Source organism: Carettochelys insculpta, chromosome 11 (assembly GCF_033958435.1).
Source record: "Carettochelys insculpta isolate YL-2023 chromosome 11, ASM3395843v1, whole genome shotgun sequence".
Taxonomy (NCBI): Eukaryota; Metazoa; Chordata; order Testudines; family Carettochelyidae; genus Carettochelys; species Carettochelys insculpta.
In genome coordinates, this window is record NC_134147.1 from 20,282,164 (window position 1) to 20,306,271 (window position 24,108).

Below are 24,108 nucleotides of genomic sequence, written 5' to 3' on the forward strand. Positions count from 1 at the left end.
ACCCCACCCTGGGCTCCCCCTGCCCTGCTGGTAGCTCCCACCCACACAGCCTCCTGCTACCACAGCAGTGGGCTCACCCCAGCCCTGCCAGCGGCCGCCCCGCCCCCCGCTTCGGGCGGGTCTCGGGCGGCGACGCTCGCTCTGGCCGCCAGATGGGGCTGCAGCTCCCCAGTGCCGGAGGACGCTCTGCCCCCTCCCCCACCCCGCGTGTCTGCGCTCTATGGCGCCCAGCTGCGAGGGGCGGAGCTAAGAGATGATGGACCCGGCGGGAGGGGACGGCCGGCTCGGGATGGGGGCGGGGCAGAGAGCGGGGAGGGGCCTCCCCGTGCCGCGGCCATAGGCCCGCGAGAGCCCAGGGCTGCGTGTCCCCGCCCCCCGCCATAAGAACGTGCGGGCCCCGCCCCCGGCCCGAGGGGAGCGAGCCCCTGGCAGCCCCTTCCCGGCTGGGTCCGAGCCAGCGCCCCTGGCGGCAGGAGCCCTCCCGGATGGCGGCCCCGCGGCGGCTGGCGCGGAAGAAGCCGGTGCCCGCCTGCCCCAACCCCCTCTTCGTGCGGTGGCTGACAGCCTGGCAGGATGAGGCGGCGGCGAAGGGCAAGAAGACCCAGTTCGTGTATCAGAGGGTGAGCTGCCCCCGCCCCGCCCCGATCCCGGGAGTCCTGGCCCCCAGCCCCCTGCTGTAACGCACCAGACGCCCGGGACCCGGGAGTCCTGGCCCCCAGCCCCCTGCTGTAACTCACCAGACCCCCTGGGACCCGGGAGTCCTGGCTCCCAGCCCCCTGATCAAACTCACCAGACCCCCAGGAGTCCTGGCTCCCAGCTCCCTGGTCAAACTCGCCAGACCCCTAGGAGCCTTAGCTCCTCTGCTGGGAGCACACTGAGAAGTGTGTGTTTGCATGCTGGAGGCTCTTTCTGTTCTTGTCTCCTTCTTGCCAGGCCCTACGCTCCCTTCAGAGGTACCCGCTGCCCCTGAGCAGTGGGCGTGAGGCTGCTATTCTACAGCATTTTGGGGATGGGATCTGCCGCAGGCTGGATGAGGAGCTGGCGAGGCACCGTGCTGAGCAGGGTAGGTGCAGCGCATGGGGCAGGTGGGGTACCAAAGCTTGAGGGGTCCCCCAGGATGGCCTGGTGTGAGGAGAAGGCTGAAGGATACTATGGGGGTGGGTGGCCGTACTGGGGCATAGGTGTGTCAAGATGCAGGGCATTCCTGGCTAGCGGGTTCCACTGCATTTAGGGGATCTAAGCAACTGTGAGAGGTTTAAAATCAAAGGGCTGTGATTTGTTATTGTAGGGTCTCTCTTATGGAGTGGGAGGGTATTATCTCTGCCCTTCAGCCTAGCAAGCGAGAGGCTGCTCCCAGCAAGGAGTCCCAGCTGGAGGGCAGTGGGACAGGCTGGCTGAGTGAGGGAAGCAGGGAATGGGTGATAGGACCTGTCCTCTCCAGGGGGCCTAGGCTGTGATCTAGGCCTGGGGCAGGGGCGCTGGCTGGCTGGGGAGTCCCTAACATTTCTCTTTGAACCCCAGGTGCAGATGCCCAATTTGATAGTGTGGAAGGGGCCAGTCCCTCCATGGGGGGACAGGAAAGTGACCTTCCCCGCACAGAGCACCACTCCCGTAACAACCCCTCACCTGGGGACCTGGAGCCTCCCTCCATGGTAAGAGCACTGCCTCTGTCAGAGGGACCGAGAGCCAGGACTCCTGGGTGCTCTCCCTGGCTCTGAGAAGGGAGTGGGGTCTCGTGGTTAGAGCAGCGGCAGGGGGTGGGGTGAGGGTTAGGACTCTGGGGTTGTAGCCCTGGATCTAGCACTAAGATGCTGGGTAAGTCCCACTGCCACCCAGGAGAGGAGCAGCTCTGTGTGAGAGTGGATTGCAGGGACAAGTGGGGGTTTGGGAGCACGATGCGGCCGTGGGGAGATCAGCGGTGGGGCGACACTGACGCTCATTATATTTTACAGCGGAAGCATCGTCCTCCCCGGCGGTATGTCCCCGCCCCACGTTCCGGGGGCTACGCGGTGCTGCTGGCCCTCTACCAGGACAGCCTGGTAAGCCTGGGTCCCAGGCGACACTCTGGGTGGGGAGTGGTGTCTAGCGGTTAGAGCAGTGGGCTGGGAGCCACGACTCCTGGGTTCTGTTCTTAGCACTGGGAGGGGCGTGGGGTTGGGAACCTCACCTCCTGTGTTCTCCCCCCGGCCACCGACTCTTTCTGCTCCCTGTTACAGAGCCCGCACGGCCGAGGGTTCCTGACAAAGCTGGAGCTGCAGCGGGCAGCTCAGCCGTTGTGTGATAAATCCTTCACCGTGGTGAGCGAGCGCTGCCTTGGCGAGTCCCCCAGCCTGCCAGCCCCTCTCAGTCTGTGCACCAGCTGCCCCACAGCCGGAGGTGCTGGAGTCGATGCCGGGCACCTCCTACGGGGGAGTGCTAGGGAGCTGTCACAGCTGACACAGAGCCCAGTACCCCTTCCCCTCATGTTCCCTTATCCCTTCTGCTTTCCCCCACCCGCCTTGCCCTCCTCCCTGGCTCCATGCTGGGCTGGGGCTCAAGCTGGTCCCACCCAACAGAGTCACCTGGGGTGTCTGTCTTGCAGGGCGACCCTGGAAATAGGTACACCGCCTGGGCTTCGGTGGGCACCCTGATCCGCAAAGAGCTGGTGCTGAAAACCAATGTCCCAGCCAGGTAGTGGGGGCTGTGCTGGGGCGGGGGGACGTTCAGGGCTCGGTGGGGGCATTGTGCTATGAGGGGGAGCCATGCTGGAAGGAACAGGGGCGCTCAGCAGGGAGCAGTGTGCCACTGGGGGTTGTGGACATGGCCTGGCCTTTGCGTTGTTTCCTGGGATTGTTCTCTTGCTGCTTTATATATATTGTGTAATGACTGGTGCAGTGGGGTCTCAAGCTTGGTTGGGAACGTGATAGTAATAATATCACGCTGTCTAAGCCCATGCTCATAATAGACCACAGTATTATCTACTCTGATCTCTTGCATAGAATCATAGGGTTGGAAGAGACCCCAGGAGGCCATCAAGGCCAACCCCCTGCTGAAAGCATCAGACTCCAGAGGTGCATATCACAGACCATTAAGCTTTCTCCAGTGCCCACAGGCCCACACCCATGCCCAAGGGCAGCAGCCAGCTGGCAGCCTTAGTGACTCAGTGTGAGTCTCCTTGTAATGCTGGGATCTGTGGGGAGGCCAGGCAGCCTGGCCAGGCCGAGGGAGCGCTGCATAGTCACCTGGGCTCCGTCCGCCAGCAGCCTGGGCAAGCCACAGGTAGAAACCACGTTGGTAGCAGCAATTGCTTAAGAACGTAGGAACGGCCGCGCTGGGTCAGACCAAAGCTCCATCTGGCCCAGTCTCCTGGCTTCTGACAGAGACCAATGCCGGATGCTCCAGAGAGACGGAACAGGGAATCACCAAAGCGACCCCCCCTCCTGACATCCATTTCCAACCTCTGACGAACAGTGAGGGACCCCATTCCTGCCCAGCCTGGCTAATAGCCACCCATGGGCCTAACCTCCATGAATGTATCTAGCTCTTTTTTGAGCCCTTGGTCTTCACAGCCACCTCGGGCCAGGAGTTCCACAGGCGTCGCAAGTGGTGTGTGAAGAGAAACTTCCTTTTGTTACTTTTACACCTGCTGCCCAGTAACTTCATTGGGTGACCCCTAATTCTCTTGTTGTGGGAACAAGTAAATAACTTTCCCTTTTCTGCTTTCTCCGCCCCAGTTCCAGACCTGGGCTCTGCTAGGCTCAGATTCTCTTAGCTCCATCCTCCCTCTGCCCGGCTCTGTTTCTTGTCTGATCGCAGCAGCAGCCTCCAAACCAGCACCTGGACAGCGTGTCCCTTGGGGAGGTTCTTTCAAGGCCCAGGACACCCTTTGATACTGGGCCGTGCAGAGCATTTTGTCTGCCTTGCCCTTGGCAGCTTGGAGGTGCCATCCCAGGGAAGGAGCAGCCAGTCCTTAAGAGCTTCCACCTTTGCAAGTCCTGGCCTGGTGAAGCTGCTTCTCGCCTTTGTTTGGGGGTCCCAGACAAGCCCCCTCCAAACGCCCACTCTACACTCGCCCACCTTTCAGGGAGTGGGGTACCTGCCAGCCTAGGCCACATCTGCTTCCCAGATTTAGCTGCAAATGTCACCCACATATGCCTTGGCCAAGTGCTCCATTCTCTTCAGTAGCTGAGGGACCAGGCACTGAAAGGTGGGAGGTGCCTTTAGGCCAGAGGGTCAAACAAGAGCCCTGGCGTGGGGTGAAGCCCCCGGCACCTCCTGGTCTCCCTAGGTGAGGGCTGTCGTGCTACGGTGCCATGCACCTCCCTTGCCTAGACTCCCTTTTTTGGAGGCCTGGGCAAAGCATCAGCCACCGATTGCACAACACCTTCCCGAATCCACACAGCAGCCATCGCCCCCAGCCGCTTGGATACCAGCACCACAGCTGTGGCCCCGGCCTGGGCCCTGGCAGGCAGCTGAACCCCCGCAAGGCCAGCGTGGCTGGTGTTTCCCAGGTGGTGGGCAGCTTTCCCCAGGGACTGACAGAAGGGGAGAGTTGCCGCTGTCTCCACCTGGTGGGCAGCTAGGCTGGTGCCCCCTCGTCTACTGGAGGATGCCTGCTTGCAAGGTCACTGCCCCCCTCACCCTTCCCTCTGCAAAGCCTGCAGCTTCTGCACTAGGGTGAGAGCCATAAGCCGCTCCCTGTTGCTGGGCATGCGTTTGCCTCCCACCCGCCTGCAGGGAAGGGACTCCAGCCTCTGGGTCCGTGGTACTGAAGCTTCCCAGAGCCTGACCTGAGGCCCGGCCCTGTCCCCCTTTGGAGGCGCTGAAGCAGGCTGCTAGAGTACAGGTCCCCCCGTGAGCTTCGATCCTGGGTGCAGACAGCCCTCGTCCCGCGGTGGGAGCCTTTTGGGGGCAGCTCAGTGCTTGCAGGAGCCTCATGGCCCCCACGCTGCCCGGAGACACCAGCCGTTCTTACTCATTGCGGACAGCCCCAGGCTTGGATCCTGCAGGCCCGACCTCCAGCCCGCAGGTCCTGCTGCCAGCTTGGCCTCACTGCCCAGGCCGCCTCTGCCCTGTCTCCCCATCACCTAGCTCTCCTGGGGGGCCAGACTGTAGGCTGGGGTGAGGCCGGTGCTAGGGCTGAGCCCTTCAGCTCTTTGCTACTGGCCTTCGGGATCTCCGCCTGCCAGGGGGCCAGCAGGGCCGGACGGGGGTGCAGCCTTTCGCCTGCGCCAGAAGGAGCCGGGCAGCGAGTTCTGGACCCCGTTTGGAGCGCCGGGAGGTCTGCTGGGGGCATGAGGGGCAGCGGGTCAGTAGGAGTGAGGGGCGAGCGGGGGCGGTAGAGGGGACTCTGAGCACAGATGCCCTTTGCTCTCCCCAGGTATTCTCTGACCCCCCAGGGGCTGGCGCTAGCCCGGAGGCTTGTGGCTGCAGAGCAGGCTCTGAATTCGGCGGGTCAAGCCCCAGAAGCCGAGATGGCCCAGGGCGCAAAGCCTGCGGATCCTGCTGGGGAGGAAGAAGGGTGCCCGGAGCCCCAGCGGTGAGTGCCGGCTCCAGGAGTCTGTGTGAGATGGGGGTGTACCCGAAGGAGGGGGCAGGGCCGGGAGGGGGGGGCTGTCAGGCTGGGGAAGGGTGGTCAGAGTCCAAACCGTGGGGATCTGTGGGAGGGGAGTGGGGACTAGCGGGTGGAGCCCTGGCTCCATTCATTGTGGCAGGCTGCTGTCCGGAGACCCAGCCAATGGCCGCGTTGCTGACCACTGTGGCAGAAGCATTCCCCTACCAGGTGCTCTCGGGTGGGGCTGTGGGGAGCTAGGACAGCCCTTCCCTCCCTTGGCTGGCCTCTCTGCATGGCTCTGTTCATTTCTCCCACTTTCCTGCAGGCTCACTGGAACCCTGGGCTCCCTGGAGGGGGCAGCGGGTGCGTCTGGAGGGCAGAGGCCCCCAGAGCCTGAATTCGTGCTGAGACCCGGCCAGTTTGACATCCTTCTGTGTGTGGATTTCACTGAGACCCTGGGGTGCGTTGGGGGTCCTGAGCTTTTGGTGGGGGGGGGGTTCCCAGGCAGGCTGGGCTCTATGGGCAAGGTGTGGGGTGGGGAGGTCTTCCGGAGGTTGGGCGTGTCGCAGGGGTTCCCAGGCAGGCCCCCGGCCCACCCCGTCTCTCCCCACAGGGGCACAGGGGCCCGGAAGCAGGACCTACTGGCCGAGCTGCATCGCAACGCTGTGCCCTTTGACGTCCGCAAGCTGCACGTGGGGGACTTCATGTGGGTGGCCCGGGAGAGGGTCCAGCCCTGCCCAGGTAGGAGCTGCTAGGCCAGCAGCGAGGGAGGGCTCCTCCGGTGAGACCAGCCCCACCCCACCTACCCCGGGGGTATTTCCCAGCCCCACGTGTGCAGATACACGGTATTCAGGGCGGGCAGGGGGGTCCCAGGTGCCACTGCAAGTGTGGGGGGAACTGCGGGGAGCAGAGCCACCCGGCACGCCGGCTGCCTCACTCCGGCTACGCTTGGCCGGGGCGGGGCCTGTCCTCTCCCTCCTGAGCCCCTTCTTGCCCCAGGGCAGCTGCACCCACCCCCGGCCCGGGAGCTGGCCCTGGACTACGTGGTGGAGAGGAAGCGAATGGCTGACCTGTGCGGGAGCATCATCGACGGTCGTTTCCGTGAGCAGAAGGTGGGCGGTGGGAGCGGGGCAGTTGGAGGTTGTCTGGATGGAGTGTAGGGATCTTGGGGGAGGGGGGGGGGTCAGGGCGGTGCCCCCCCTCCCATGGTAACCTCCTCTGCTCCCCCAGTTCCGGCTGCGGCGCTGTGGCCTACGCCACCCCATCTACCTGCTGGAGGAATCCGGGTCGGCCCAGAACCTGAGCCTGCCGGAGAGCACCCTGCAGCAAGCAGCCGCCAGCACCCAGGTATGGGGCCCCCCGCCCGGCCTGAAGCCCCTGCTGGGCTGCACCCCTCAGGGCTAGAGCAGGGAGAGAGGCCTCTGCCTAAGCCCTAGAGCAGTGTGCCCCTCCCCCAGCCCAGCCCCACTGCAGCTGCTGTGGCTGGGGCGAGGGGCCTCTCATCCAGCCCTGAGCTGCTGGCGGGGGGTGGGGGTGGGGTTCCTTGCCCCTGTGGCAGCCCCAGCGCACCCTGCACACTAGGGATCTCCCCTGCCCTTCCCCATTCTGCCCCAACCCTCTGACCCCGTCCCCACCAGGGAAGTTCTGTGCCATTAAACATCCCACATCACCGCCAGGCTGGTGCACATAATGGTGCTCAGGCCAGGCATCGGCGTAATAAATCAGAGGGACCCCTGCCCAGTGTCCCAGCCCCCTGACACAGCCCCCCACGGCTCCCCAGCCAGGAGCCCCACATACGCCTGCATCTGCTGTGCCTCCCCCAGAGCACCCTGCAGCAAGCAGTCACCACCGCCAGCCCTGGAGTCCCCTGCCCAGCAGCTGGAGACCGGGGCCCTCCTGTGTCCGTTCCCTGCAAGAGCAGCACCGCTGCAGGCCAGGAAATATCTCAGCCTCGAGGAGGCTCTGACCCCGTCTCCGCTCCCAGCCCCCTCTTCCCCCGCGCCCTGATGGGCTCCTCCCCCATGCCCAGGTGGTGGACGGCTTCTTCGTCAAACGCACCAGGGACCTGTGGGAATCGGCTGCGTATCTCACCATCATGACACGTTACCTCAGCAGCCTCTATGGGGTGAGCTGGGGCTGAGAGTGAGCCGTGCACCCAGGGCTGGGCTAGAGGGGGGCTGTGGGGGCGGGAGCGAGAGACGCCCCGGGGCTGGGCTACCCGGGGGGGCGCGTGGGGCGGGAACATCAGTCCCCATTCCCATTAGCTGGTGCTCAGCACCTGCTGCCCCCTCCCTGCAGTGCCTCTCTCTCGCCTGCCGGGGGCCCCCGCCCTGACACAGCTGTGGGGGGCAGGGCTGGGCGGTGGGTCGAGCAGGCGCCGGGCAGCAGGTCGGGTGTCGGAGGTGCCCTGCCCGTCCCTTTCCTCTCCAGAACAAGACCCTGGTGAGCTGCACCAAGGAGGAGGCTCAGAGCCGCTGCCCCCCGCAGCTCAGCAGCGACTCCTGCACCCTGATGACCTTCCAGGAGTTCAACGAGGGAGCTGTGAAGAACAAAGTGAGTCCGGCCGGGGCCTGGCCCCCGTTCCCGCCCTCGCACAGGGCGCAGGACGGTGTCTTCCCCCTCCCGGGGGCAGGGAGGAGGACGTGGGGTTTTCCTTCCCGGGGGCACGGCTGTGACCTGCCCTGGGGCGGGGCACTGGCTGGCAGCAGGAGCTGGGGTGGCTGGGTCCCAGGGTGCTACCCGAAGGCTGGATTCCACCCTGACGGCTCCCCCTGCCTCTGCCTCCCTAGGCCCAGACCGTGCGTGAGGTGTTCGCTCGGCAGCTCATGCAAATAAGTGGAGTGAGCGGGGAGAAAGCGGCTGCCATCTTGGAGAGATACAGCACCCCGGCCAGGTACAGGGCCCCCCGCCTGGGTGTGACCCCAGCTGTGGGAGGGGACAGCAGGGGAAGGGCTGGGAGCCAGGAGTCCTGGGATCCTTTGCTGTTGCCTGAGTGCCTGGCTTGTTCCGTGCCTCAGTTTCCCTTCCTCCTACAGAGCTTGGGCTGAGAGCCCCTGAGTGTGTGCCCCCTCACTGTCTGTCTTCCTCCCCTCAGCCTGCTGGCCGCCTACGCCGCGTGCCCAGATGCCGAGAGCCGGGACAAGCTGCTGAGCACCATCAAGTGTGGCAAACTGCAGAGGTGAGTGAGAGCCTCACGTTGCCCCTCACCCTCTACCTGCTGCCCCCCGCTAGCCTGGCATTGGGCTCCCCCTTACCACAGCCCTGCCGGCGCCCCCCACACTGAGGGTCAGGCAAACCCCCCTCTGGCTTCAAAAGCTTTTTTAGGATTTTGACTGTTTGCTTGGCTTTGGGGCTACCTCAGTTCCTGCGGTGAAGGGGTGGGGCAGGGAGCCGGGACTCCTGGGTTCTCTAGCTGGGCATCAGTCCCAGTTTCTGGCTGTGACTGAAGGCCAGCAGTGGGGGCTTTTCGTGGTGCCCGTCCCCCGGCTTTAACCCCCGCTTTCCCCACTGTGCTTCCTCCGGCAGGAACCTGGGCCCTGCCCTGAGCCGGACGCTCTCCCAGCTGTATTGCAGCCCTGGCCCCCTCTCCTGAGCAGAGGCCTCCCGTCTCTCCTGCTGCCCAGCGGCCCTGGCACGACAGGCTCTGCCCTGGGCCTGGCGCCCCAGTGAGGAGTGCAGGGTGCTGTAGCCCTTTGGGCGCTGCTGGGCGAGGAGCCAGCTCCTGCCCTCACCAGGAAGTGGGGGAGGTGGAATGCTGGGGTCGACAATCGGTGGTCCGTCAGCCCTGGAGGCTGTGGGGGGAGGGAGGCTGGCGGTGGGGGGGTCTGGCAGGATGCTCAGGGGCTTTTGCCCCAGCAGTTGTTTTAGTGAATCTTTGTATTTGCCTTGTACTAATAAATAGGGAGTTTCTTTGCTCCTCCTGGGATTTTCCTGCCCCCGGGGGCATGAGGGGGGAAGTTGAGGCCGAGGGGGAGATCCCATTGCCGCGCTATCAGTGCGAGGGGAGCTGCTGAGCTCGGTTTTATCTTGTCCCAGCGCTGAGCTTCTGGTGCTGGGTGCAAGGGGAACCCCCTCCCCCCGAGTGTCTGCCCCACTCCCTGGCTGCAGCCCGCAAGGGAGGAGCGCCCCCTGCTGGAGAGCTTCTGCCCAACGTCCAAGCCCATGGGGCCAGTGGTTCTTTGCACTCCTGCAGTTGTGCCTGGTGCCCCCCACCAGCTCTAGTGGCAGAACCAGAAACAGCCCCCGCTTTCAGTCTACTTTGCCTTAGTCTGGCTTTGGGCTTGGTGCTTTTACTGAAATTTTCCTTTTTTTTTTTTTTTTTTTTTAAACCAGAAAGTGGAGTGCTCAGCTAAAAGCGCACCTCTGCTCTGAGCAGGAGCCCAGCCCCAGGGGCTCCAGCCAGGGTGGGGCAGAGCCCAGGGCAGGCTGGAGGGATGGGAGACTTGGACCCGGCTGCATGTCAATTTCCAGTGCTGGGGGCCGGCATCCCGGACCCCCCGTCATCTCTCCAGCGCCGGCGGGCTGAAGCTGGGACCGGCTGCGCTGTCTCCTTGGACTGGTGCCAACCTGAAGAGGCAGAAAATAGCCTGGCTTGTTGTTGCTTCAGCCCTTACGCTGCACCCACCCCTGCCGGTCTATGGTCCAGCCTGCCTGGTGCCCCCACTGCTGGAGTGCGGTCCTTTACAGCCAGCCAGGATGCTTCCAATCCCAGCCCACAACAGAGCTGGGCGAGACCAAACCTCTCCAGGGCAGATGGGGAATAATCTGCCCCCCTCCCGCCACAGCAGCTGGCACTCAGCCCAATGCCCCTCAGCTCCGCTCCTTTCCCATGTGATGAAGCTGCCCCCGCAGCAACCCAGCTTGCAGCCCATGTCTGGTGCTCGAGCTAGTGGGATAAAGCCCTGAGCCGGTAGCGTTTCTGCCCAGCTCTCTCCCTCGTGTACCCCCGACCTCCAAGACAAATCCCACTCCCTATTAAACATCCATCTCTCGGTTCCAGGCCGGGTCTCTGGCACTGGCTGGCTTCTCTTGGCCTTTGTCTGCAGGACCAAGAGACCAGGAGCTAATCCCTCTGGGCCCTTCTCTGGGAGATACTTGCCCAAGAGGGCTCCTTGACTGACTTTCTAGCTGGGGATTGTTCTCCCAGCTTCTCAGAGCAGGTGCATCCCAGAGCTGGGTGCAATCTTTCTCGATCTGATGGGGCAGGCTTCCCCCTTTTCCCTTTAGCCCCCCCCTCAATGCATCCCCCAGCTCCACAAACTAGCCTGGTCTTACCAGGCTGCAGCACTAGAAGGAGTAGGCTCCCACGAAGATGGTGAGGCGTAGCACCGAGCTGGAGCGGTAGCTCATGAGTGAGTTCATAGTCACCATCTCCAGGTCCAGCACATATTCCCGGGGCCCTGTGACAGGCCGGGCCAGGACCAGCATCGCGCTGATGTTATTGATTTGCTGCCAAGAGAGCAGGGACTGAGTTACTGACAACCTGCAGGGTGTGGCTGGCTCCCAGCTGAGGGGAGCAGCTCAGGGGTGGCGGGGGGAAAAGGAGATGTGGGTCCTTGTCCCTCCAGGGGAGCACACACAGTTTTTCAGCATAGTTAAAGTGGGGCTCACGTTGCTGCTAACTCAAAGTGTGGCCCCCCAAAGGGAGACCAGCAGAGGCCACCACCGCCTAGGCTAGATGGAGGTAGCTCTAGGGGTCCCCAGCGACATTCCAAAGGGGCCTAGTTTTCTATTGATCCTATTGCCTGGTTTCTGCCCCACCCCACAAGCAGAGGGGTTCAGCTCTGAAGTACCTTGCCCAAACATTATGGAGCTCATCCGCCACAGCGCCCTGCCGCATCCCTTTCATAGAATGGGAAGAAGCCTAGAGAGGTCACCAAATCCAGTCCCCTGTCCTCATGGCAGGGCCAAGCACCATATAGACCATTCCTGATAGGTGTGTGTCTAACCTGCTCTTAAAAATCACCATTGATGGCGGTGTCACAACCTCCACAGGCAGCTTATTCCCATGCTTAACCTCCTGATGGGAAGTTTTCCCTAATGTCCACCTAAACCTCCCTTGCTGCAGTTTAAGCCCATTGCTTCTTGTCCTATCCTCAGAGGTTAAGGAGGATAATTTTTCTTCCTCTTCCTCATAACAACTTTTTAGGTACTTAAACTGCTCTCATGTCCCCTCCCAGTCGTCTCTTTTCCAGATTAAACAAGCCCAGTTTCTTTCAGTTTTCCAATCAGGTTTTTCTAGACCTTTAATCATTTTTGTTGCTCTTCTCTGGACCTTTTCCAATTTGTCCAGCTCTCCTGAAAGGTGGTGCCCAGAACTGGACACACTGTTCCAGGTGAGCCTCATCAGCACAGAGTAGAGCAGAAGAATTACTTCTTGCTTCTCGCTTCCAGTGAATACACCCCAGAATGACGTTTGCCTTTTTTGCAGTAGTGCCGGACTGGTGACGTATATGTACCTTGTGGTCTGTGACCCTCAGATCCCTTTCCACAGCCTTCATAGACGGTCACTTCTCACTTTGTCTGTGAGACACAGATTGTTGCTTCCTGAGTGGCATACTTTGCACTGTGTGTGTCAAATTTCATCCCATTTACCTTGGATCGTTTTGAATTCTAACCCTATCCTCCAAAGCACTTGCAACCCTCCTTGCTTTGGTATCATCTGCCAAATTTATGCACGTATGTTCTATGCCATTGTCTAGATCGTTAATGAAGATATTTAACAGCACCGGTCCCAAAACCGATCCCTGCGGCACCCCACTTGTTACGCCCTTCCGGAGTGACCATGAACCATCGATTACTTTCTGCAAATGGTTATCCAACTGGTTATGCATCCATCTTTATAGTAGCCCTGTCTTGGGTGTGTTTCCCTAGTTTATTAATGAGAAGGTCATGTGAAACTAGTAAATGTTTTACTAACATCTGGCTATATCACATCTAACACTTTCCCCTTATCCACAAGGCTTCTTAACCTGTCAGATGGGTTTGATATGATTTGTTTTTGACAAATCCCTGCTGACTGTTACTTACCTCCTTGTTATCTTCAGATGTTTGCAAATGGATTCCTTAATTATTTGCTCCATTATCTTTCCTGGCACTAAAGTTAAGCTGACTAGCCTGTAATTTCCTGGGGTGTCCTTACTTCTCTTTTTATAGCTAGGCCCCATATGTGCCCTTTTCTTCTGGACTCCATCTTCCTTGCCTTTTCAAAGGTGATAGCTAATGGCTCAGGTATCTCCTAGAGTGTTCTAGGAGCATTTCATCAGATGACTTGGAGACATCTAACATCTGTAATTTAAGTTGTTTTTCTTTTAAGTGATTTAATTTTTTCCCCTTATTAACTTCTGAACCTACCTCATTTCACCAGCATTTACTCTGCCAGGTGAAGAATCACCACCAACCTTCTTGGTGGAAGCCAAAAGAAAAGTCAGTAAGCACTCTAGCCCTTTCCACATGTTCTGTGATTATTTCCACTCTTGGTCCTCCTTTGGCTACGGATATGATTGTTGAATGTTATCTTGTTATGCTTCATGGCTCTAGCTAATTTGAGCTCATTTTGTGCCTTGGCCTAATTTTGCCCCTGTGCACTCCCACTGCCAACAGCTGCTTCCTCTTTCGTTGGGGGGGAATTTCGACTAATGCAGGAAGTCCTGCCGGGGGGGCAAGCACCTGCTGGCCTATGCTAGGAGCAGCTCAGAAGGCGCCACCCTCAAGGAGGTGATCAGGCCTACTGGGGACATCTCTGGCTAAGCAGCACCTGCCCAGGGCCAGGCATTGCAAACAGCCAAGGAAGTCCTTGCTTGGTGGGTAGCAGGCCTCTGCTGGTGGCCATTTGGCTAAAAGAGGAAGTCCCGCCTTCTGCAGGGGTCTGTCCTGGCAAGAGCCCTCCCACTCCCCCCAACTCACCCGGATGTAGAACTCCCCCTGCTCGTTGCCCGAGCGGATCTGGAAGGCATTGTAGGCCCCGGGGTAGACGCTGGTGGCCTGGATCTGGAAGACATCGGAGGGCACGGTCCGGTCAGCCGTGATGCTCATGTAACGATGCACGATGGATGAGGGCTGGTCCCGGCACAGAGGGTTTGTGGTGGGGCACAGACAGCGACTGCAGGGGAAGGAAACAGTTAAAGGGGGGCAGGAGGCTGGGTCTGTGCCTGGGGCTTTCACCGACTTACTGGGTGTTTTGAAAAAGGCAAGGGAAGAGCACCCCCTCCTGAGCCCAGCACCTCCACTGCCGAGCTGGAATCAGCAGGGACTACAATGCAAGAGCTGGCAAGGCCGATGTTCCTTTGTGAGGCTCGAGCCCACCTTGCTTAGCCAGCGCCCACACCACCCAGCAGGCAGACTCACTTGTCAGACACCTGCACGTAGGGCTCCAGACAGCGGTTCTTCTCCACGCAGCGATAGTCCCCGTGGAAATTGATGCAGTTCTGGGTCTCGGTGCACTGATGGGCGCCTGTCTCACACTCGTTAATGTCTGGGGTGGGGAGCGGGGGGTAGCTGGAGTCAGCCAGCAGGTGCTACATGGACCCCAACCAAGGGCAGGGCTCCCAGCGTACCAGGCACTGCACAGACCCCAACTCAATCAGGGACCCTCCGCCCCCTGGCCTGGCACCACTCCGGACAACCTTCAGATCACAATCAGGGCTCCCCCGGTGCTGGGCACTGAGCAGACTGTGCCACTCCCTGCTTCAAAGAGCCCTCAGTCTGAACAGGCCTGGGGCACAGGGGAAACTGAGGCACCAGGTGGGGAAAGCATTTTTTCCAAGGTGAGCAGTAGAGCCTGGAACAGAACCCAGGACTCCTATGTCCCTGCCCCTTCCCAGTCAGTGCCCCCCTCCACCACTGGAGGCAGGATGTGCCAAGGGCCTCACCAAGGATCTGTTCAGACCTTGGCCTCTCTCCTGGGGTGGCTGGTGTGGAAAGGGGGGGGACCCCAGAATGCATTTCACCACAGCTCCGCTGTGACTCTCAGTCCCAGGTCCAGCCTCCTGCTGTGCCAAGCCCTGCCCCCGCCCTTCCAACGGCTCTTCAAGGGGCTCTGGGATTTACTGAGGGCGGCGGGGGCTGCTCAGGGCTGGGGTCAGTCGGGGAAGCAAAGCTCAGGGGCGGGAAGCGTTGGTACCTTGGCAGAGGCGGGTGCCCAGGAGCTGGTACCCCTGGGGGCAGTCACAAGAGAATCTCCCTGGCTCATTGATGCACTGGAACTGGCACAGGTAGCTGGAGTAGCTGCACTCGTCAATGTCTGGGGGAGGAGGCAGGAAGGCATCAAAGGGGCTGGGCTCCCCTCATTCCTAGTGTCTTCTTCCCCCACCCCTGCACGCCACAGGAGCTGTCTGCGACCAGCCCCCCCGCCCCCTTCATAGCCAGTGGTGGGAACAGGGCAGGGGTGGGGCTAGGGCACAGTATGGGCGGTGGGTGGAGCAAAGCAAAGAGATTATACATCATAGAACATTAGGACTGGAAGGGACCTGGAGAGGTCATCGAGTCCAGCCCCCTGCCCCACAGCAGGACCAGGCACTGTCTGGACCATCCCCGACAGGTGTCTGTCTAACCTGCCCTGAAATATCTTCAGGGATGGAGGTTCCACAACCTCCCCAGGTAACTTATTCCAGTGTTTATCTGCCCTGACAGTTAGGAGGTTTTTCCTAATGTCCAACCTCAACCTCCCTTGCTGCAGTTTAAGTCCGTTGCTCCTTGTCCTAACCTCAGAAGCTGAGAACAATTTGTCTCCCTCCTCCTGGTAAACCAGCATCATGTCCCCTCTCAGTCTTCTCTTTTCCAAACTAAACAAGCCCAGTTCTTTCCGTCTTCCCTCCTAGCTCATGTTCTCTAGACCTTCGTCATTCGTGTTGCTCTTCTCTGGACCTTCTCCAATTTCTCCACGTCCCTCTTGAAATGTGGTGCCCAAAACTGGACACAATCCTCCAACTGAGGCCTAATGAGCACTGAGCAGAGCGGAAGAATGACTTCTTGTGTCTTGCTCGCAACACTCCTGTTAATGCATCCCAGAATCATGTTTGCTTTTTTTGCAACAGCATCGCACTGTTGACTCATATTTAGCTTGCGGTCCACTATGACCCCCAGTCCCTCTCCGCAGTTCTTCCTAGACAGTTGCTTCCCATTCTATATGTATGAAACTGATTGTTCCTTCCTAAGTGGAGTACTTTGCATTTGCCCTTATTAAACTTCATCCTGTTTACCTCAGACCGTTTCTCCAGTTTCTCCAGAGCATTTTGAATTCTGACCCTATTCTCCAAAGCAGTTGCAACCCCACCTAGCTTGGCATCATCTGCAAACTTAATAAGCGTGCTCTCTATGCCAATAGCTAAATTATTGATGAAGATATTGAATAGAACCAGTCCCAAAACAGATCCCTGCACAACCCCCTTGTTATGCCCTTCCAGTGTGACTGCAAACCATTAATAACTACTCTTTGAGAACGGTTATCTAGCCAGTTACGCACCCACCTTAGAGTGGCCCCATTTAAGTTGCATTTGCTTAGTTTATTGATAAGAAGATCGTGCAAGATGGTGTCAAATGCCTTATTGATGTCTTGGTAGACCACGTCCACTGTTTTTTTGTGCCTAAAGGACCTACGGGGAAGTTAGAGGACCTGAAAGCGGAGACTGGAGGAGGGAGGAATTGCTCTCGGGAAAGGATGAGGGGAAATGGGAAAGCTTGAAACTGGGAAGGGGCTAACATGGGAGGGAAGTAAAAGGTGGGTAGTCGATATGCAACAACATGGGGCTAGAAATGGGAGGAGCTAAGCCTGGGGCAGGCTAAAAGCAGAGACAGGATCCCAGCTCACCGACCGTTGCAGGTGAATCCATCCCGGTCAAGCTCATAGCCCTGGTTGCAGCGGCAGATGAAGGTGCCATAGGTGTTGAAACACCGCTGCCCACACGGGGCCCCCATATCGCATTCATTCACGTCTGTAAGGAAAGCACTGTGTCAGACCCTGACACGCCCAGCACCAGGATGCAGCTGCTTCTGGGGTGGAGCACAGTGGTGTATAACAGCATTCAAACAACCAGGTGGTGCAAATAGGAACAAAACTTAAGAGTCTTGAGTCCCAACCCCGCCGCCGCGCACACACACACTAACCACTAGACCATCCTCTCTTGCCAGAGCTGGGATAGATAGATAGATCCCAGGAGCCCTGGCTCCCAGCCCCCTTCGTCCCCTTACCCACGCAGGAGCGGTTGTTGCTGGCCAGCTGGAAGCCTGGCTCACACTGGCAGGAAAAGGAGCCGGGGGAGTTGACGCAGCGATGCTGGCAGTACCGGTACCGGCACTCGTCGATGTCTGCCACACGGGAGAGAAGGGGTTAAAGCGTGTCTCGGCCCTGCTCCCTGCAGCACTGTGCCCCTGGCGCCAGCACGCACGCACTCACCCACGCACTCGGAGCCAATCTTGCGGTACCCGTCGGGGCACTTGCAGTGGAAGGCGCCGGCCGTGTTGATGCACTCCTGGCTGGGCTGGCAGTCGTGCAGCTCCTCCTCACACTCGTCCACGTCTGCAGGGGGCAGCACCGGGGCAGGCAGGGTTAGGGGGACGTGCCGGGGTCAGGCCCCAGGCTTGTCCTGGGCCGGAGGTAGCTGCCCCGTAGACTCACCCTCTACCTGGGGGATGAAGCTCCATAACCCACAGTGATATCAATCGCCTCCCCCCCCGGCACCTGATCTGTGCACCTTGGCTGTCCTCCCCACCACTCCGCCCTCACTCGGGAGGTGTCCCTGCCCCCTCTGTCCTCCCCGCCACTCCCCCATCTTTCTGGCCCCATCTGCTGCCCCTCCCCCTGCCTGCCCATCCCCCTCCTAGCTGTGCCCCTCCGCCCTAGCACCCCTGTGCTCACCCAGGCAGGAGCCGTGCCCGTCAGGCTCATAGCCCTGGGGGCAGGGGTTGTGGCGGGAGTCGGTGAAGGAGGGGCGGGGGGGCCGGGGCCGGGGGAAGCTGGGAGGCGCAGCGCTCTCAGAGTGCACATCATTGATGACGGAGGCGGAGCGTGGCAGGCACAGGTACCCGCCGTAGTGATTGATGCATTTCATCTCCCCCTTGCAGGCCTCGGGGATGGTCTCGCACTCGTTCACGTCTGGGGGCAGGCACAGGGTCATCTCCAGCTCTTCCACCCCAGGCCTCACTGTACCCTGCTGCCCTTCCCGTCCTGGCAGAGAACCCAGGAGTTCTGGCTCCCAGCCCCGCCCCCTCCCAGTCCTGGGGTAGAACCCAGGAGTTCTGGCTCCCAGCCCCGCCCCCTCACAGTCCTGGAGTAGAACCCAGGAGTTCTGGCTCCCAGCCCCGCCCCCTCCCAGTCCTGGGGTAGAACCCAGGAGTTCTGGCTCTCAGCCCCGCCCCCTCCCAGTCCTGGGGTAGAACCCAGGAGTTCTGGCTCCCAGCCCCGCCCCCTCCCAGTCCTGGGGTAGAACCCAGGAGTTCTGGCTCCCTTCCCCGCCGCCTCCCAGTCCTGGGGTAGAACCCAGGAGTTCTGGCTCTCAGCCCCGCCCCCTCCCAGTCCTGGGGTAGAATCCAGGAGTTCTGGCTCCCAGCCCCGCCCCCTCCCAGTCCTGGGGTAGAACCCAGGAGTTCTGGCTCCCTTCCCCGCCGCCTCCCAGTCCTGGGGTAGAACCCAGGAGTTCTGGCTCCCAGCCCCGCCCCCTCCCAGTCCTGGGGTAGAACCCAGGAGTTCTGGCTCCCTTCCCCGCCCCCTCCCAGTCCTGGGGTAGAACCCAGGAGTTCTGGCTCCCTTCCCCGCCGCCTCCCAGTCCTGGGGTAGAACCCAGGAGTTCTGGCTCCCAGCCCCACCCACTCCCAGTCCTGGGGTAGAACCCAGGAGTTCTGGCTCCCAGCCCCACCCACTCCCAGTCCTGGGGTAGAACCCAGGAGTTTTGGCTCCCAGTCCTGCCCCCCCCTAGTCTTGGGGTACAACCCAGGAGTCCTGCCCCATACCTTTGCAGTGCTGTGTGTCTGAATCCCACTGGTATCCGTCTGTGCATTCCTAGGGGTGTCAGAGGGAGACAGTAACAGCCAGGGATCCACACGAGGCGGGAAAGACCCCAAATACATGAAGAGTGAAGAAAAGACCTCCCCCACCCCCGGAACCAACCAGGTCCCATTACCCCTAAAAGCATTATTGGGCCCTGCAGGGAGAGCAGAGGAACCCAGGTATCCGGGACCAACTCAGGGCAAGCAGGCAGCTAAGCGAAAACTGAATAGGCTTTGCACAGACCCTGCCTGGAAGAAGGGCAGCAGGTGCACCCTCATGTCTGTCTGTCTGTCCATCTCTCTCTCTCTCTCTCTCTCTCACACACACACACAGAGCAGGTCTCATTCACTCCAGCAGGGGGCAGCACTCACATGCACACAAAACTCCCAACAGATTTAACACAGCAACACACTGAATTTATCTCCCAGACCAAACACAGCACAGGTGGGGGTGGAATTGGGGGCCTTGCAGGAAGACTCTTAAATAGAGGGGGGAGGGGGAGGTGTCACCCAGGGAGCTGGGGCTGGGCAGCCCAGTTTGTTATTCCAGGCCCTCTTGGGGCACTGAGGATGGGATCCCCTGCAACATACTGGAGTTTTGCCGAGGGATCCCTGAATACACAATCCGCACACCTCTCCCCAGAAGCAGCTGCATGGCTGTGCCAGGCAAGGGACTGCTGAAAAAACAATCCCGGGGGTGCGCTCCAGAGGGCACGAACAGGGTGGGCAGCGCTGGTACATTCTTACCGTGTAGCTGTCAGGTTCCTCCAGCTCCTGGGAAAGTGCCACACCCACCAGCACTGCCAGCAGCAGGCAGGAGACTGGCCACATGGTCCTGCCAGAGGTAAGACGCGGTTAGCATCACCTGCCCACAGTCCTGCCCGTGGCTCCCAGACCGGTAATCTAAAACCCCTGCTTAACTGGAGCTGACCATTGGCCTGGTATCCCCGCCACGCTCCATTGCCTCCATACTGCTGAGAATGAAGGTGATTCCCCGGAGCCTTGGAGCTGCAGTCCTGTCCTCGCAGCTCCAATGGGGCTAAGTGCACCCCACCGTACCCTGGAACATATGGCATGCAGCTCCCCCGCCCTGCAAGCTGAGGGCTCCCCCACAACCCTCTCCCCATCTCCCAGCACTCAGCAGATTCACAGCCAAAGAGTCTGGTGGGCTTGCATAGGCTCAGAGCCATGGAGCGCCCAGACCACCCCCATTCTGGTCCCCACCAGGGCACAGGCTGGGGTCCATCCAGCCCCTTTTGGAGGGCGACTGGGGAGGAGCAGATGCCCATCTCCGAAAGGCAGCCCCTCCCCGTACATCGTATCTGGCCCTTCCCATGGGGCCTCTCCACCCCCATCTTCCCTCCGAGGCAGAGAGACTCCAGGAATTCTGGACCCCTCGGGGATTTCACAGCTGGATCCAAAGTGAAAGCTGGCCATGGCTTGGAGGTTCTCAGCGTAGAGCCCCCACCAGCGTTCCCTGAAAGCTGAGCACTTGGGCAGCCACCCAAGGGAGATTCCACTGCTGCCCAGCAGGTTAGCCAAGCGCCCCCAGCTGGCAGCGTGTGTTTGGGCTGGTGCGCATTAACGTCTTCCATCCATGGGTGGAATAAATTTTGAGGGAACCCTACTCCCCATCATAACCCAGCCAAACAGTCAGTGCCGGGCTGGACCTCAATGAGTCTGACTTGAGGGGGACTGGCTGAGCAGTGGGGGAGGGCGGAGCCCAGGGCTGGGATGGCAGGCTACTGTGGGTTTGCATTGAGAGGCCCTGTCAAAACAGTGGTGAAGGGACTTTACCAACCCCTCTCCTAAGGCAGGAGCTCTGGTCAAGCCCAGGCTAATTATAGACTTTCTCTGGCTATGAATAGCCACCCACCCAGCTCCCAGGCCTTTCCAACCCAAAGCCTGGAGGCCAACCCAGCCTATGGGAGGAGAAGTCCCAGGAGTAGCCATCAGTCGGTCAGACCTGCGGGGACCCAGGGCATCCCACGGCTGGGCAGGAGCAGTGCAGTGTGGTGGGGAACAGGATTGGTGTTAGGAGTGGGATGAGGGGGGAGCGAGGGGAGCAAACTGAAGATACCCCGCCCCACAGAGTGCACAGCAGGAAGTGTGTGTGGACAGATATGCCACACATCCTGGTGGGAGCCTTCTTACTGACCTGGCAGGGTCAATATTTATGTCTGGCTAAGTCTATGATTAGCCTCCAGGGCCTGGAGCTCTGTGGCCTCTCCCAGTCAGCCAAGGCACGTGTGTGAGTGAGTGTGAACACACACACAAGTGTGCTCCAGGGGACTGTTTAAATTATACCCACCTCCAGACCCCGCTCCCTGGCTGTTGCCCCAAGGGAGGGAAGAAATCGGGGACCGAGCCCAGCCGTGGGAAAGCTGGATAATGCTAGTCCAGGCAGGGGCACTGGGGAGGGATTCTAGCCATGGGGAGGGGAAGACATGGGGAGCACAGGCTGGAGGGGAATTGGGGAAGGAGCCCAGCAGTGGAAGGACCCAATGTGGGGAGTACAGGGGCAGAGGAGGGATCCCGGCAACAGGGGAGGTGACCCGGAGGCAAGTGGGAGTGAGGCTCAGCTCCCCACCTCCAGAAGGGGCGGGGCCAAATGTGGAAGGGGCGGAGCTTAGGGCAGTTCGGTTCCCCACCCCCACACCCCCGGCTACTGACGGCCCTATGAAATGCCTGGCCCAGGACAACGGCCCGCTTTGTCCCCCGGCCGTGGGCCTGGTTGGGCACTAGAAGAATGCAGGCCAGGGCGCAGATGAGAGGGATCCCAGGCATGCTGGGGGGGGGGGAAGGGAGGCAGTATGGGACTCATAGGGCAGGGTCCCAGCAGCGAGGGAGGTGGGTGCTTACGGGGAATGTCAGTGGGGCAGGGGACGCAGGAGCTGCGGGGCGGGCTCGCTCGAGTGTAGGGGAATTGGGAGAGATCCCAGCAGTGGGGGAGGCAGGAGTTGAGGGGCAGAGGCGAATTGTGGAAGGATCCCAGCAATAAAAGGGCACGTGGCCGGGGAGGAGCTCGCGGGGGGGTCCGGGAAGTGGGGTGCCAGGTGGGCTTAGGGATGTGGGGGTACAAACTTCACGGCAGACAAAAATCTCCGTTCCCCCCGCAGACACCTCTGCGCAGGCGCCGCTAGGGGTCTCCCCCGGCCCCGCTCCGGGTCAGTGGGTCACTAATGGCTTGTTTGGGCCTTGGCGATGGGGCTGATCTGGCGGGGTCCCGCGGGTCCGGCCCGGATCGCAGGCTCCCCGCCCGCTGAGACCCTGCCCCCCCCATCGCGGCCCGTCGCGGGGCTGGTGCCACGGCTACAACGGGGGTTCCCGGGAGTTTGGGGCGCGGGGCGGCTCTGTGCGTTTTCCCGCTTCTGAGGATAACGCCCCCCGCCCGGATCTCCCCGCCCCCGACCCCTGCACGGCGGCCCGGCCCGCTCCCCGCTGGTCCCTCCGCCCCCGGGGTCTGCACGCGGCCCGAGCCGCTCCTGGGGTTCCCCCCCTACGGCCCCTGCACGGCTCGATCCCCTCCGGCCGCACCTACCGTCCCGGCTCGGCCCCCCGCCCCCGTGCTCCGGCGGGGGGTCCGGTCTGCGCCCCCCGGACAGGACGGTCTGCGCCGATCCCCCACGGCCGGGCGGGCGCACACGGAGCGGGCGCTGGCGGCCGAGGCTCCCAGGGAGAGACGCGCTGGCTCCCCCGGCCCCCCTGCCCCGAATTCCTGGCCCCGGGCCAGGGGACCCGCCCCGCACCTGGATCCACTTACAGCCGGCGCTGCACGCCCCGGGCCGGCCAGCTGCGAGACCGCCCCCTGCAGCCCCGGCCCCCTTCGCCCCCTGCAGCCCCGGCCCGGGCCCAGCTCCCTTCATCCCCTACGGCCCTGGCCAGGCCCGGCCCGGCCCCCTTCACCCCCTGCAGCTCCAGCTCGACTCCCCAGTCCTCCTCCCTGCCTCCATCACCCCCGGTCCTGTCCCGGCCCCAGGCCCCTTCACCACCAGCTCCCCCATCCTCCCCCCTCCGCAGTCCCTCTACCCCCAGCAGCACTGGCCCCATAAACCCCCTGCCCCACCCCCCATCCTCCCCCGACCTCTACAACCCCAGCTCCGCCACAGCTCCCCATCCTTCCCCTGCCTCCTGCAGCTCCTGCTTCTCCCCAGCCTCAGCCCCCATCACTGTCTGCAGCCCTGTCCAGGCCCAGCCTGACCCCTGCAGCTCTGCCCCAGCCACAGGCCTGAGGCCACCCCATCCCATTACCCTGTCCTCCTACCTCCACCAACTCCCCTGCAGCTCCTGCCCCATCACCACTGCTCCCCCCAGCCCTGCTCCACCCCGCTGGCTCCATCACTCCCAACCACCCCACTCTCCTCTTTTGTCTGTGACATCATTCACCCCCTCAACCCAGGGCCCCATGAGCCCCAGCCTCCCCCACCACACCCTCTGCTCCTCCACCCAATCCCCCTCCTCAACCCCAGCCTTCTTCATTTCCCCCTATGGATCCCACCTCACTTCGCCTCCCCCTTCCTCCATCACCCCCCCCAGGGAGTGGGGACTGTTAATCCAGGGGTCCATGTGCCCCTCTCCAGCTACACCCTCCACTGGCCGGGCTGCAGTAAGCTCCTGTGTCTCACCCCATCCCTCAGCAAGTGCCCTTTGTGGCTGTACACAAGTGGCTAGTGGGTTTATGGAGGGGGGAGAACCCAGAGCCTCCCCCCAGCAGGGCAAAAGCCCCACAGCCCATGCAAGCGTTAAAGCTGAACACGATCCAAGGAGAAACGTGGCCCTGTTTTCACTCAGAGGGTGATGAACCCTTGGGCCAAAGAGCCAAGTGCCTGGTGGACTGGGGTCTTCCTGGCTCCCCAGCTGACTGCCTTCGGGTCCATGCTTCAGTCCCGCACACGTCCCTGAGCTCACCCCTGGGGCAACAGTTTCTGTCCTGGGCCCTCCTGCTTCGCTGGTCTCCCAGTCCCTCCTGGTGTGGATGGCTGTAGATCCCAAAGGGAAACACACCCCAGGGTGGATCCTGGGGGAGGGGGACTGCAGCTGCCCTCCTGATGGCACTTCCCACCTGTTCTGGAGGGGCCTGGCTTCCGGCCCCTCCCCCTGCTCCCCCCACATCCTCTCCCTACTCCTGGGTTGTTGCCCAACTCAGGGAGCTCTCCATGGAGCTAGGGCAGGGTATGGGATGGTGCCCCCAGGGACTCACTCAGGAATGGGGAGGTGTAGTGAGAACATGCCCCTAGGCAAGGGATTAGCTGCACAGGCTCTGGCATCCTGCCTGAGCTAGCACTGGACCCATGTGCACGGGAGTCTGGAGAACAGAGCCATGAGGCGAGGGAGGTGGAAAGGGAGTCAGGACTCCTGGGTTCCATCTCACACCCCCTTCCCTACACCTACCCCCAGCACCAGGGGCTGGCTCAAGAGCTTGGCCCTTGAATGCCTACTCCAATGTGGGAGTAAATGATGTTCAATAGAACCACAGAGACAATCCTGCTCCACAGCCCTGGATTCAGGAGAGCTGTATGCAGGATGGGGCAGGGCGTGGGGTCTGATCCCATTAGATTTGGTCAGGTCTAGGGTCTGTATTTCTCCCTATCCCT

General features: G+C 61.2%; 2 protein-coding genes across 4 annotated transcripts; one reads left to right on the forward strand and one right to left on the reverse strand.

Annotated features, from left to right (window-relative positions):
• Positions 1–364: 364 nt before the first annotated feature.
• Positions 365–9,667, forward strand: MUS81 (MUS81 structure-specific endonuclease subunit). Of its 2 annotated transcripts, XM_075005071.1 has the most exons (16): positions 367–620; positions 934–1,063; positions 1,522–1,652; positions 1,953–2,039; positions 2,217–2,297; positions 2,582–2,670; positions 5,360–5,518; positions 5,859–5,993; positions 6,147–6,274; positions 6,533–6,645; positions 6,764–6,880; positions 7,563–7,658; positions 7,964–8,086; positions 8,323–8,426; positions 8,628–8,711; positions 9,059–9,667. In XM_075005071.1, the coding sequence occupies exons 1-16, from the start codon at positions 486–488 to the stop codon at positions 9,123–9,125; spliced, it is 1,779 nt and encodes a 592-aa protein (XP_074861172.1). In that variant the 5' UTR covers positions 367–485; the 3' UTR covers positions 9,126–9,667. The 2 variants fall into 2 exon arrangements, with proteins under 2 accessions (XP_074861173.1, XP_074861172.1); XM_075005072.1 differs by lacking the exon at positions 7,563–7,658 and having other exon boundaries at positions 365–620.
• Positions 9,668–9,802: 135 nt separating this feature from the next.
• On the reverse strand, positions 9,803–22,213 carry EFEMP2 (EGF containing fibulin extracellular matrix protein 2). 2 transcript variants are annotated; one of them, XM_075005073.1, is made up of 12 exons: positions 22,056–22,213; positions 19,262–19,349; positions 18,479–18,527; positions 17,388–17,624; positions 16,926–17,048; positions 16,721–16,837; positions 16,345–16,464; positions 14,655–14,774; positions 13,880–14,006; positions 13,439–13,634; positions 10,808–10,981; positions 9,803–10,099 (listed from the first exon to the last, which is right to left on the reverse strand). In XM_075005073.1, exons 2-11 carry the CDS (start codon positions 19,343–19,345, stop codon positions 10,820–10,822), a joined length of 1,335 nt encoding a protein of 444 aa, XP_074861174.1. In that variant the 5' UTR covers positions 19,346–19,349; positions 22,056–22,213; the 3' UTR covers positions 9,803–10,099; positions 10,808–10,819. The 2 variants fall into 2 exon arrangements, with proteins under 2 accessions (XP_074861174.1, XP_074861175.1); XM_075005074.1 differs by having other exon boundaries at positions 22,052–22,211.
• Between the last annotated feature and the right edge of the window lie 1,895 nt (positions 22,214–24,108).